We start from the raw sequence: 13,927 nt of genomic DNA on the forward strand, positions 1-13,927 counted from the left end.
ATTTTCCACCATTTGCAAAAAATTCTTTAAAAGTCAGACAAAATAATTTTCTCAATTTTTTTCACATTTTGTCTCTCATAGTTCAGGTCTACCTATGATGTCAATTACAGGCCTCTCTCATCTTTTTAAGTGGGAGAACTTGCACAATTGGTGACTGACTAAATACTTATTTTCCCCACTGTATATATATTTACTAGGGATGCAACGATACAGAAAATTCACAATTCGGTTGGATACTTTAGTCTCACGGGTGGATATTTTTTTTGAACCAAATAACTGAAATTTCCATGCCCTTTTAAACTCGTAATTTATTGAAATTATTTATGAACATTTGTTTAACCTCAAAAGTACGGTTTTTATATTAAATTTAAACTTAAATTTTGCTGAAACAGCAAGTTTCTCAGTGCATCTGCGCTCGAAAATACAGCCTAGATGGAGTAGTCGAACACAGATCCACTGATCCTTCAACACAGAGCATCTTCAGGAGACAAGTTTATAAAACAATTTTTAAAAATCTGTATTGTTCRATACAAGTGTGTACTGAACCTAAAGCTCTGTATTGAACAGTTCGATACGGGTACATGTATTGTTGCACTCCTAATAATTACTAATGTGTAAGAATTAGAAGAGTTACAATGAACTGTAATTTATTCAGTCTTTTACTAAAATAATAGGCGAGTTGTTTGTTTTTAACACAGTGAAACTGAACGCCGTGCATCCTTGTGTTTTGAAGCTCATCGGGTTCATGACGATTTGGTTACAAAATCTGAGATAACGGCACAATGACCGGCTGCGAACGGTATCTTCATCATCAKAAAACTTCAACAGCAAATCTGAACTCACACAGAACGAAACTTACTGAACTGCAAGTTAAAATAATAAATCTGAGCATTTTTAGAGTTAAACTTGTTAACTTGATGAAAATAATTTCTAACTGATCTTTTATTTTTGTTCTTTATTTGTGTTAAAACACTGCGCGGGTCATGCAGGGGTGTTGCAGCGGGTGGAWACTGAAAACAGGTGCACAAATAAGAGATGAGAGCACCGGTAATGGGAACAAATCTTTCAGATAACATTTTTGATGAAAGATCATTTTAAAAGAACATGACTTTTTATAGGAGATGACAACAAAACAGTAACCGCCCTAATAATAGGCCTTCCAGTGTGAGGTCTGAGGGAATCCTCGGTGCAGCTGGCACCAACGCTGCAACTGTAAATAGAGAACCACGGGTAATGTGAGCGTCTTCCTTAATCTCACTACTTGCTAACATCGGTTAAATTTAAACCGAAGTTTATACAGAACATTATGGGGATATTTAACCAGACTCTTTTCAGCTGTGTTTACAATAATGTAAAAGCTGTGTGGTTTCAAGGAGCAACATATTAAATATTTGGCAACAGTTTTTATTTGACCTCAAGCATCAAACATCTGCGGGATCAGCTTGATGTGTTGTTCTTTCCATAGCGWCAAACACAAACACTGGTTTGTGATCAATTCTGGTTGAAAAATGGGATGTCATCCCCCCACAGCTGTGTGTGACCAAGCTGGAGCAGCATGAGGAGGAGGAGGTGCCAGGCTRTTTTGGCTGTGTATGGTTCTTCCACATGCCCGTTTGGTAAATAAATAAATTCTGAAATTGCCAATATGTCTCGTTTCTTTAGATTTTAATCATCTTTACCAATAAACAAACAGCAGAACAAGCTGTTTGGTATTTGCACAAAGGATTTCAATTTTTTATGGGCATAACCCACAACTCTGGTGCTAAACTTGCAAATGCATTTTCCTACCAAATGTGGCACTTTGATTTTTGTGCAAATGCTGTGATAGGAGCATTGTTTCTGTTACCTTTAAAACTAAAATGATGCTCTAATCATCAGCTCAGCACAAATCACACAATCCCTATCATTTCACAACTACAGTTACAACATGAGATTCTGTTTAGCAGTGTTTAATGAGCCACAATATCTATATTATCAGTTACAGAAGAAGTGATTGTGTTGCTACTGTTTTTAAATTATGAGAAGGTATGTTGAAACTCTCCTGTGTGCTGTTTTTGGCTCACTACTGATAGTAGTTACATCACTTCCTTTAACTGTTTCGGTCCTAATATAAGTAATGTAAAATCAAATAAACGCAAGTTAGATTTAGTCATCTAATGTTAATTTTATTAAATAAACTAAACTATGTGTAGCTCTTTAAGGCATTAAGCTGGAAACTAGTGGAAATAAATTAGGCTCCACTTTGAAAGGTTTGACATGCAGCCAATGCACAATCTGAAGAAGTCAGCTGTAATAAAGCATGAGCAAAAAGAGACTTAATTTTTGTATTATTATAAATTTTTACCAAAACTTGCAAACAGAGCTCTTCTGAGTGTTTTTTTTTTTGTTGTGTAACTTTGACCCTGGGGTAAATAAAGTGGGAACTTATGCTGTGCATCTCTTTAATGACTGGTCTAACGGGAACATACAAAGTGAGTGGACTCGTGACTGCATTTTTACAGTCATGTGTTTAAAGCAGGATGTGGGGAAGTGGAAAACAACATGAACTGGGAACAAGTGAAAGTGAATATCCCTGAGCACACGTGTCGCAGCTTACCTATATGCGAGCGTCATGCACTCAAAGAGTTTAGTGAGGGAAGCGTCAATGGAGATGTGCGACGTGCTCGCTTTGCCAAAATGATATGTCTGACAGGTCTGTTTGTTGACAGTGTCAAAGTCGTAGCCCTTCTTCGAGGGGTGCTCGCAGTGCGGCGACGACACCATGAAGTGTCCGCTGTGGATGATCTGAGGCTCCAGCCCGTCCGCCTTCCTCAGCCCCATCATCATGTGGGTCTCCTCCGCGTCCGAGTCGTCGTCCTGCTCCTGTTTTATGCTGGCCGCCGGCCGACGGTAAGCCTGCCGCGGCTGAGACATCTCCCCGGTAGCCAAATCGGCAACTTTCAGAAGCTAACGTTAGCCAGCGAGCTAGGACAATAATAAAACTGTCCCTTTCATGAGGCCTGCCCGAGAAGAACGCTTGTTTGAGTCCGGTTGTTAAAGTTGGACAACTTTGTGCCATGTAGTCAGAGTGCTCACTTCATCCATGTTAAACTTTGCCTCTTACCATTATCGGCCCAAGTAAAAAAAAAGTGTTATCTTGTTCGATAGCTGACGTAGCTACAAAGCAGCTGACAAAAAAAAAAAAAAAACTGCTCCTTTCCCTGTAGCAGGAAGTCCCTGTGCTACGGCGTCTCTGATTGGTCAGCGTCTGAGCCACGCCCACCTGACCAACCTAAAATAAATGGAGGCGGAACTTCACGACACAAGCCTGTTTTTACAAGCAATCTTTATTCAATCAAATTTTTATGTGAAAGTATTACTGTAACTGTCTATTAAAAGGACTATATATAATTTTACATTTAATAAATAAACAAAAATAGTCCTAACAACAAAAAAATGTGTATACATTTCTAAAAAGTAAAGTTTACTAAAGGTAAAGAGGCTGAACATTTAGAGTAAACACTTAAATTGTGTTTCTAAAAGACCTTCAATTAAATATACCAGCATTAAAAYTATAATAAATAAATAAACAAATAAATAAATAAATAAACCCACCCAGTATGAAGTGTACAGGCAATTTTATTTGAGCTGTAGCTAATATCATGTATACAAAAATGTATATTATTTGCATTTAAAACATATAGTATAAGTTGACTTTTTTGGTAGAATATTTTTAATATTTATTGATAAGTTACTCCAAAAGTACTGAAGGTGGATAACATTTGAATTAAAAATATTACAACATTTAAAAGTTATCTGACCAGGCCATGTTTATCTGAAAATGCTTTTCTTAAAAAAAAATTCACATTTTAACCTAAAACACAAGCTGCAGTAGCTCTGGAAGGGCTAATGTGGCTCCTCAACAACACATGTTCTTCAGATGAGCTCACAGGTTTTATTACTCTGGAGGAGAGGACGAGGGACTCTGCTCCACAGAGAATGGCAAGCCCAGGATGTGATCTGTAAATGTCTCCACTGACATCTCTTCTGGGATTGCCCTCTCCAGTGAATATTTTGATTCTTCACCTGAGCATCAAACAGACTGTTTTATGACGATTGCGTAAACTTAATGTTTATTATACATAGTGTATGACGTGTCATGCTTACAAAGTGCCTCTTCTTCCTTCTCCTCTTCACCAAGGTCTAAAAGTTTTGCAAAACTCTCTGCCACCTCCTCCTCTGTCATGTGCTCTCCTGTCAGTCAGAACAGAACCATATAACCAGACGTGCCACGCTGATAGTGAGAAACGGAACACTTAAGAAATCAGACACTGGTCTGCAGCGTACCTCGGACCTGTAGAAGTTCTATCAGGTCCTGTGTCAGGAGGACCGGCTGTCCTGTGCCATCACTTTTACCAAGGACCTGAAAAGCTTGGATGATCTCATTTCTGGAGATGCCAAAAGCTGGACGATGGTTAATATACAGCTTGATAAACTCCTCCAGATCGATTTCAGTCACGTATTTTTCTGTTTCAGCATATTTGCTGAACTTGACTTCATTTAGCATGTTGTCTATCTGGTGAAATGAACAGAACAGTTAAAAATAGCTCAACTCAAAAGTACTTTTATGCTCAGTTCACTGTACCTCTTGCTCTGTCGGGAAGTGGCCCACAGCTCTCATTAGAAAGGGAATCTGAGACAGGGGAATTGTAGTAGATACTTGTCGTTTCTTCATCGTGTTAATGCCTTGATGACGAATTTGGCAGTAGTAGAAATAGTCTTCCAGCTCCTGAAAACAAAAAAAGCTCATATCACTGAGAAAATGTACATTATAAATTATAGCCATGACCTGGGGGTAATCAAAACGGATACAAGCAGGTAAAATCATCTTCCTTTGAGGGAMTGTCCTGCTTGCAGGAGACCCAGAATGCAAGTGAGACAACAGATAATTTTTCTGCCCTGGGAACACCTCRGGATCCCAGAGAAGGAGCTGGAGTGACCACCATGTATGGTTTTTCACAGAATATATCTCACAATTTCAGGTGCAGTAGATGAAAACACAGATCAAAAATGTATACAAACCATTTTATTCTGTGCTTGTTAAGTATGAAATGAAACACACAATTAAAAAAAACACAATGACACTGTAAGATGATGATATACATATTATAATACATTTAGCAAGCATGTGGACGAGGCCTTGAAAAAAAAACCTTGAACTCACCTTGTAAAACCTGCCATGTCTTCCTCCGTCTAACAGAGAATAAAACGGTGCCATGTCCTTTTCACCCAATGCAGCTGCTGCTTCCAACACACTGTAGCAACACAAGTTTAAAAACAAAGCATTGTACCRCTCGTCCAGGTGCTTTGCCGCTCAAGTTGGTACTGGCAAACCTTACTCCAAGTTAATTTCCCACGACAGGACGCTGCAATCAGACGTCCCTGCAGTGAAAACAAACTGCCCATCGTAGGAGCAGGCGAGGGTGGACACCCCTGTTGGGTGGCAGATCAAAGCGTTGGACTTGTGGGGGTTCCCATCCAGAGGTAAAATCTGGAGACCAATCTGCAGGACATCCAATCACTTCGATAAATTATGTTTAACTCTAAAATAATTTTTTTTCTCAACTGAATGTCTGGACAACAAACGTCACATCACTGAGTTGAAAGGAAGAACGAACACAACAGCGAGAGTGTGGCAAACAGAAGTAATGGATTCCACCATAAAATGACACTTAAAAAACGTTCCAGCACTGACCTTATCCTCTGTGATGTATGCCAGGTTRAATGAGTTTATTTCAGGGTCTCTAGACTTGGGTAGAACAACTATTTGCTTAATGGGAGAACCATATGTCGGGCCAAGRAGAGTCTTCCTGTTTTGGTAGAACAAGTAACACAATGATGCTTCACATATTTAGCAGTGAAAGACAGAAAATTCAGRTGTACTTTCTCAGTTTTACAGACCTGCACATTTTAGTTGTGCTGTCGAAAAGCTTTAGATGGTATTGGTCCGAGCCAATGAGGAGAAACTGCTCTGTGCTGAGAGGAGGATACCACGCCATGCACAGAGGCAGAGCACTCTGCTCGACACRCTCAGAGCTCAGGATGAGAAGCTTGTTCACCCTGCTGTTTTCTAGATCATATTCCACCTGTTATTCAGTTCCACACACATAAAAACAGCCACGAGTCCAAAAAGCAGCTTAAAAACTATGTGTTAGGCAACAGTAAAATATGCAATGTTGGCAAACCAGTCTGCGGTCCAGTCCCAGAGAGAGCAATCTGGGTTGGGTGCTGTCCAGATGAACTCCAAAMAGAAGGTCGTTGATGGGTTTGTAGTGAGAACCATGTCTGCCCAAATACGTCCACTGAGGTGATCCATTTTTTCTCATCAAGTGGTACACTGACACTGCCATACCAGCGTCCTAAGTTAATCAAAACAATAAAATATTAAAACTTAAAACAGTTTTTGCAGTAATCAAAGCTTTGACTAAAGGTCAGAAATTAAAAAAAAAAACTGCAGCTGGATGAGAGAAATTTCCGACTTGCTCACCGCAGTGGCAAGGTACTGTGAGTCCGAAGAGAAGGTGATGAGATGGATGCTGTCAGTAGTGCAGTGGAAACATTCCTCTGGCTCACTTTGCAAAGTGGGGTAATTCAGTATGTGAACAGCTCCACTTCTAAAGCCCACTGCCAGGTAGAAGCCTGAACACAGACACTTAGTTCTTAAAGACCACCAGCATCAGCTGCACTCATTTTGATTCACTCAGTGAGACGCCTTCTTTACCTTCAGGGTCAAAAGTAACGCACTGGATCTGCTTTTCCATCATRAAGACTTTGCTGCCAGTGGCCTCTTTTTTGTTATAGTTCCACATTTTTAAAAWGCCTCGTTGGTTGCCCAAGGCCACTACTGGCTGACTGGGATGACAYGCCACTGCGTGGAGAGGCTCGTGGTTGTCATGCAGGAGGGTTTGAAAGATGGCACTCTGTGCGTTCACATGTATGATTTTGGAACTGACGGTGGACACTATAAAGTTCCTACAAAGAAGAAATACTAAAATACAAGCATCTTTTTAATGTAATAGCAAAACAATTTAAAGTGCCTGTGACGTGCATATCCATGAAATACAAAAAGTCAAAGAAAACATTTTTATATTTAAGAAACTTGGCATAATGCAYGTGATTTGACMCATTATGTCACATAATTGGCATATTTTCTTTTTAACTWGGCTCAGCCAAAGTAAAACAGGAAGTGACATCAAAGGGGAACTCTTTGAGAAAGAAAACTCCCTGGTTTTTGTTTATTGAAACAATTTTATTTGAACTATGCCTCTTTTTCATCTCTCTATGATAGTAAATAAAGAAACATCAGATTCTTCTCTACAGTCTGTGTTGTCRGCCTTTGTAGCAACGTTTTATTCACGTTCAGACATTCCCCTTTGACATCACTTCCTGTTACTTCACATGCAAATATCTCAACAACTGTTCATCAGTGGTGTGAAATCTTTTTTTCACAATATGCTATCAATGTTTGTTTTTTTCAAAAATGGATTCATGTTTATCACAAAATTTGATTTCACAGGCACTTTAAAATGAATTTGATCATGTCTCATACCTGATAATTACTGGTTTGTTTTGCACATCGCAGTCCTTCAGATAGCCCTCTGTACACTCCTTGGAAAAGGAAATGGAAACAATGGCTCCCTGCGTGAAGCARCTGAACCACTTGAGGAGTAAGAAGTCTTCATCATAAAAAACAATTTCTCCTTTTGCATCACCAGTTACAATAAAGCTGTGAGGTCAGACAAAATAAACAAAAAACAAGGTAAGCGTGAACGACATTTTGACAAAAACTATGAATATTCCCATCCCAGGCTACCTTTCGGTCACGGTGAGGGCAGTGATTGGGTCTCGCTGGAGCTTCAGTTTTGTGATTTGGTGATGGAGCAGACTGCGTTTTTCCACTTCGCTGACGTCCCACACTACAAGGCTGCCTCGTGAGGCTGTGATGACCTGAGGTTTTGTGCAGTGAAACCCAGAGGGGCTCAAAGACACGTCAGCAACCTTTACACTTTTCAGGGGGCGTGGAGGAGGCTGAGTAGATACAGCAGCATCTGCTGCGTGGCTGAACTGCAATGATTTAATAAAATGTTGAACATCTATAAAAAAACATTCAGAAATATAAAAAAACTAACAAGAATTCAAATAAAACAAATTAATTAATAAAATTGAACTAATCTACCTTCTTGAAGTTCATTTCAAAGTACTGCAGACTTCCCTTGCTCTGAAAAGAGACCAGTTTATTATTGAAATAAACTCAAAAATGTATGTTTTTATAAACTTAAACAAATTCAGACTCACTCTTTTGTAGAACAATATGTGAGTCTCACTGCTACTGAGAAGCTGACTACTGTCATTGGGTTTAAAAGTGATGTAAGCCTGAAAAAATAAATCAACTTTTGAACACCAAACCTCTTCAGTGTGCGGATATTCAAATATTGACTCAAAACCAAGGTTTGCTTACTTGAAAATTGTGTTTTGGATTGAGTTCAGTGCAGCAGAGAGGCTTTTGGGTTTCACTGGTCCAGTCCCAAATGCAAACACGCTAATAAGATTGTAACAGAAAGGTATGCTGAACTGTTTGTTTTGCGTTCATTAAACATAAAAGATTTGATTTACGCCAAAACTATTAACAAGTTTGTCAGACAAAACACCATATGGACAAGGCGTCAGAACTCACTTGAACAACTTCACCCCCGATGGTCGCCAAAAGCTTTGCGTCACTCGAGAAAGCCACGGCAACAACTCCTCCAGCAGGGTGGCAATCAAACAACGTGCACACAGGAATACTGGGAGATGTATCACAAACAGTGTTTGCATCAACAGTAAAAACATAGTACAGTAAAAATATTTCAGTATATGTGGAATGGGGTGCTACCCAGAGTAGGAGTCCCATATTATGACCATGCTCGATGRTCCTTTTTCTCCTGTCGCGACCCAGCGTCTGTCTTCACTGGCACACATACATGAGATAAGCTGGGAGTGACCCTGAAGGTATAAAACGTTTACACAGAAAACTCTTCAACATGAAATCTGTGGAGTGGTATTCAGTAATACACAGCTGGCAGCCGGTTCAGATGTTATCAGTCCATTAAATGGACGTTATCAGCGGATGTCAGTCCCATAGAATGGCTTCAGACTGTGTTTACCTACTAATTCGTTGGAAGGCAACAGTCTGCTGGACTCCAGCCTACTAGCCCAAGTCATTTTCTCTAAAATTAACCTTAGTGGCTTTATGCCTCATACTAACCAGCTGAMAGTCTGAAGCCATTCTATGGGACTGATAACCGCTGACAACGTCCATTTAATGGACTGATAATATCTGAAGCGGGTGCAGCTGGATCCAAAAGGTTTCTATCCTAAAATAACAAAAATGAGTATAAAGTGTCCAATGATGATTATTTGTTAGTTTTGAGCAGAGCAGAGGAGATTATTTTACTCTTTAGACATGTAACATTGCCTTTTACCTCAAAGCAAACAGAGCCTAAAGTATTGATCTTTTGTTTGATCTTTGGTATCCCATTAAACTGATTTTCACAAAATCTTTCAGTTTCTATACACTGCAAAGTATAATGCAAAATCTGTGTTGTTTTYAGTATTTTAAATGTCTGTTTTATGTTTTTAAATGAATCTGTCCTTGACTTTTTTGATAAAGAAAATAAATAACAATTCCAAACGACCCCTGATATGGACATTGATTTGGATGATGATTTGAATGGGTTTACCTGCAAAATATGCTGGGAGTTTGATGTGTGATTATAAATAATTCCAACATTAGTTGCAGCATAAAGGACAACCATCTGATTGTGGTCCTGCAGGCTGAAGACAGGAACAGCTGGATTCATTCCAAAGACCCAGTCTGGTGACTAAATGAAAACAAGTTGAGAGCCAGTTTAACTCAGAAATTTGTTATTAGAATGCTTTGTTTTCCTCGACAGCAGGTGTTATTTTCTTGAATGCTGCATTTCCACACTATACTTACTAATGCCTGGGTTTTAGGATGAGTTCTYTGTTTTGGGAAAAGTGTCTCTTGGGTTGCAGTGGAGACTCGAGACTGACCAGTCTTTCTTATCGTCCTCTGCTTCTCTTCATCCTCAGATGCTTGATTTTCTTGTTTTGGCTGCTTTTCAGCTTCGTTGTTCGTCGATGGATTCGCATTCTTTGTTTCCTTTGCAGACATGACGCTCAAACAACTTGTCTTCCAGATTATGCCAAGTTAGGCCCGCTCACAAAACTAAAAAAAAAAAACTAAATAAACCACGTTGTAAAGTAGAAACCCATTAAAGTTACCAAAATTATTCATTATAGAAATATTAGCAATGTTTGGTAATCGACTTTTAAAGTTTAGTTCCTAGATCAGTTGGTCCAGTCCTGCCCGGCGTCCCGTTGCTTAGTAACGCCTGATCGGAGCTGCACACCATTTAAACCACAGGCGGATAACCGGGCCAGGTGGGCGGGGCTTGCACTCCATTTAAACCTTTCAGGGCAACAACCAAAGATGTAAAGRCCTTTATAAATCTGTGGCAACAACAGCCGAATGTCATGCTCAGATCCAGAAGCTATTCCATGCAGTAATCAGTTGTTAATGACATAATAAACTTAGATTGCTCTGTTAGGTTGTTCTTTATCTTTACTGAAGTTAAAATCTTCTTCTAGGTGAAGCACCACCCATCCTTACTTATCGCTCTCCACCCGGCTGATTAAAAAAAGCATGCGCCTATCAACAAAGGAAGGTGAAACCACTGGGTGCAACAATAAACATGCTCTATTATTGCTTATATGACGTTGTTCTTATTAATATGCGTCTAGAAAAATTATGTCTTCACAATGTTGTATATCAAAATTTAGATGTGTAAACGTCGCATTCAACCAGTAGCGGTTTAATGATATTGACCATTAGAGGCCAGTAAAGGCTCATTTTGATTAATGATAAATAACCTGTACGTACAAGAGGCCTTTTTGTATATTTAACTACAAATGTGTGCAAATGATAACACATTGCGTTATGTGCATTTTTTGAAGCAGTTGAAAGGCCATATATTTAAACCTTCAATTTATCAGTAGGTATAAAGTTTTAATGGCATAAATGTACTTCCGTTATATGCTTTTCAAAATAAAACACAATAAGGAGAAAACAAAGCGTGGTTACAGATGCGGGAGACCATGTATGAAACTGAGATGAAAACAACTTGATTTTTCCAATAATAGGATTTCTATGGTAATTGTAGCATTTTTAAATAAGAWATGAAACACTCCAGTGCCAACTTTATTTTGAAATATTGTCGCTGTGTAGAAATATCGCGATATTTCTTTTCAGCGCGTGCCGACGTCTTTCCGGTTACACAGGCTTGGCCAGCTATTGAACTGCGTTGAACTTTGTTGCTTCGTCTTTTTCGTTGTTTTAAACTTTTTATTTTTCATCAGTTTATTACAGTTTTTTGTGTAATTTACACGTAACCTGAGGGTTGTGCTCTTCACGAACTAAATATGGCGACTGTACGATAGTAGTCGAAGTCGAAAGTAAATGTACTCTTGTCGAAAGCTCAAACTAAACTCAAACCTCACGGTCTCATCATGATTTCACCCGGTCTCGAACAGGTGAGGAGCATTAATGTAATTAATGTGATTTATTGCTTATTCGGGGTTAGCCAGCATTAGCATCTCTGACCCAGGTTCTTCTCCAAACCCCTCAGCTGACAATCAGCCGTTCTGACCGCAGCGAGGTTAGCTAATAGCTAAAGGATCACCAACTCGTACGGATTGAGTTTTTTGTTTTCTTAATCGAGGACAGACACGATTCCTTACAATAATTATATTATAATGCATGTTGTGAAAAAAGTAAAGCAATACATTTTACTTWATGACAAGTTTTAACCTTTTTAACTGTACCCAAAACTATTTAGCCTTGCTAAAATCACAACAATGCTGGAAAAAATGATAGTGAGTCCAAAATGGGTTTTATTCTGTTATTTACGTACTCGAGTCTATCCACATTTTATGAATCATGTTAGAAACTTCAGTGGATGATTAATTTGAGGACAGTTAGAAGAAAAAAATTGCCAGTCCATTACCCAAAACTAAATGGACATACTATAGCACACGTAGGAAAACAGTTTTRCCTTTCTTGGGGGTACACCAGTATGTCATAACATAATGATCACATACTGGTGAACTATATGAGCAGTAGAAATCCTGTCTGTGTGTTGCGCACATGAAAAATTTGGCAATTCTTCTCCGCCTCTGCCAAACAGCTCATTATACTGTTGCTATTGATAGTTTGTTTCGGGCTCAAATACTGATGGTGTGTTTTTGTGGTTGACAGAGGGAGAGCTCTAAAATGTCCACAGATAAACAAAGAGGGATCAGAGTTTCTCAGGAAGAGCTGCTTTGCAAGAACGCCTGCGGGTATTACGGAAACCCTGCATGGAAAGGATTCTGCTCAAAGTGCTGGAGAGAGAGGTCGCGTCCGTCCGGAACCTTGAGACAAGACGCAAGGTACGCATTGTCACTTCTGAACACAGAGCGTGAGGTATTTTACGTCCGTCGTTTCATAACTATCATACTGCCACCTCTTTTAGACCGAGTGGTGATGGAGTGCCTCCCACATTTTCCAAATTTGAGGAGAAGAAAAGCATAGAGAAAGGTAGCCGTTATAACACTGTGAGGAGGCTGTTCTGGGGCAGCACATCTCCTCCTAAACCTCAAGGTAAATCTGATAACTTTGTGTTTATACATGATGTCCTCATTCTGTGATCACTTGATTTCTTAGAACTGCTCTGAGGTTCGTCTTGAGAAGTGGTAAAGTTAGATGATTAATACACTTTGTGAGTTTCCTCTCTGCCATGAATCAAATTTTATTTTTACCTTAAGTAACCTGACACTTTTTCGTCTTACAATTTCAAGTTCTAGCCATGTAACAAAATTGGTGTTTTATTATTTATTGTGAGTTGTGAAATATAAACTTTTGTGTTATGTTAGTTTATCTGCAACTTCATCCATTGTTTTTCCTCTTTAGAGTCCTCAGAAAGCCATACAAATCTGTTAAAAGCCTTTCAGGGTCTTGATCCTGGAGACTTCCCTGGTTTTCTAAAGATCCTGCGGAGTCCACCATCCCAGCGTTTGCAGTCCCGTTGCACTGCTTTCCTCAACACAATGGAGGCTTACCATGTAATTATTGTATAAATGTTACTGTTTTACACTTCAAGGCACCTCTTCCCGTTGTTAAATCCTGATCTAAGCTGCCCTCAATCTTTTTTTCTTTTTTCTTTTTACAGGGTCTGCCAATACAGAARCAGTCGGACCTTGTGCAGGATTTCTACCAGTCTTTTGCTGAATATTTTAGAAGTGAGTGCAAATCAGTTCATGGTGTTCCTGTTTACTTGTTTGCGAGGATGAGATGTTTGAGTTGTTGCTGTTTTCAGGTTTTCCTGAAGCTCAGGTCACTCAGATAATGGAGCACGTAGAGAAGCTGATAATGACACGGCTGCACAAATGGGTCTTCTGCCATGACAGCTGCGATGATGAACAGAAGGACCTGGCTCTTCAGCGACGGATACGGTAACTCTTCTTGCCATTTGGAGACTAATAACGTCATCTAAGATCTAAACTTCAGCTCTGGAGTCCCATTTGTCCCTGATGTTTTTTTTTCCTTTCAGCTCCTTAAACTGGGTCACTCCACAGATGCTGAGCGTCCCTTTTCCAGATGAAAACATTCCAGTGACAGGCGACCCCTTTCTGCCTGCTATAACAGGTGGGTTACAGCCTGATCCATTACTTTATTTCTCAATGTCTGGGATTTGAAAATGATTAATATCAGGCAGTTTTTTTTACACGTAGAAAGGTCTAAGCTTCTTGTTTCATCCTGTTTGTAACATTTATAGTAAATATTACCTCT

The 13,927-nt window shown here is 39.3% G+C and overlaps 3 protein-coding genes across 6 annotated transcripts in view; 1 reads left to right on the plus strand and 2 right to left on the minus strand.

Annotated features, from left to right (window-relative positions):
- The window catches only part of mlxip (MLX interacting protein), an 18,776-nt gene extending 15,584 nt beyond the window's left edge, over nucleotides 1-3,192 (minus strand). For 2 of the 4 annotated variants that reach the window (XM_014017345.1, XM_014017344.1), the window contains exon 1: nucleotides 2,597-3,192. In XM_014017345.1, the coding sequence (XP_013872799.1) occupies nucleotides 2,597-2,913 (317 nt within the window). In that variant the 5' untranslated portion in view covers nucleotides 2,914-3,192. The remainder of the gene's footprint in view (nucleotides 1-2,596) is intronic. The other 2 variants (XM_014017343.1, XM_014017346.1) reach the window with 2 other exon arrangements.
- Nucleotides 3,193-3,600: 408 nt separating this feature from the next.
- cfap251 (cilia and flagella associated protein 251) lies at nucleotides 3,601-10,434 on the minus strand. The gene is made up of 20 exons (XM_014017342.1): nucleotides 10,016-10,434; nucleotides 9,759-9,899; nucleotides 8,912-9,021; nucleotides 8,714-8,822; nucleotides 8,498-8,578; nucleotides 8,335-8,412; nucleotides 8,216-8,257; nucleotides 7,853-8,103; nucleotides 7,589-7,765; nucleotides 6,761-7,011; nucleotides 6,527-6,678; nucleotides 6,225-6,398; nucleotides 5,941-6,125; nucleotides 5,735-5,849; nucleotides 5,379-5,542; nucleotides 5,204-5,294; nucleotides 4,625-4,768; nucleotides 4,327-4,555; nucleotides 4,147-4,233; nucleotides 3,601-4,065 (listed from the first exon to the last, which is right to left on the minus strand). The coding sequence occupies exons 1-20, from the start codon at nucleotides 10,211-10,213 to the stop codon at nucleotides 3,938-3,940; spliced, it is 2,907 nt and encodes a 968-aa protein (XP_013872796.1). The 5' UTR covers nucleotides 10,214-10,434; the 3' UTR covers nucleotides 3,601-3,937.
- A 930-nt stretch (nucleotides 10,435-11,364) lies between these two features.
- Nucleotides 11,365-13,927, plus strand: part of LOC106523799 (rab5 GDP/GTP exchange factor) — a 5,338-nt gene continuing 2,775 nt past the window's right edge. Inside the window, exons 1-7 of the mRNA XM_014017353.1 lie at nucleotides 11,365-11,631; nucleotides 12,356-12,528; nucleotides 12,612-12,739; nucleotides 13,049-13,200; nucleotides 13,308-13,377; nucleotides 13,455-13,590; nucleotides 13,689-13,783. Coding sequence (XP_013872807.1) covers nucleotides 11,608-11,631; nucleotides 12,356-12,528; nucleotides 12,612-12,739; nucleotides 13,049-13,200; nucleotides 13,308-13,377; nucleotides 13,455-13,590; nucleotides 13,689-13,783 — 778 coding nt within the window. The 5' untranslated portion in view covers nucleotides 11,365-11,607. The remainder of the gene's footprint in view (nucleotides 11,632-12,355; nucleotides 12,529-12,611; nucleotides 12,740-13,048; nucleotides 13,201-13,307; nucleotides 13,378-13,454; nucleotides 13,591-13,688; nucleotides 13,784-13,927) is intronic.

The sequence above is a fragment of the Austrofundulus limnaeus genome, unplaced genomic scaffold (genome assembly GCF_001266775.1).
Source record: "Austrofundulus limnaeus strain Quisiro unplaced genomic scaffold, Austrofundulus_limnaeus-1.0 Scaffold166, whole genome shotgun sequence".
Lineage (NCBI taxonomy): Eukaryota > Metazoa > Chordata > Actinopteri > Cyprinodontiformes > Rivulidae > Austrofundulus > Austrofundulus limnaeus.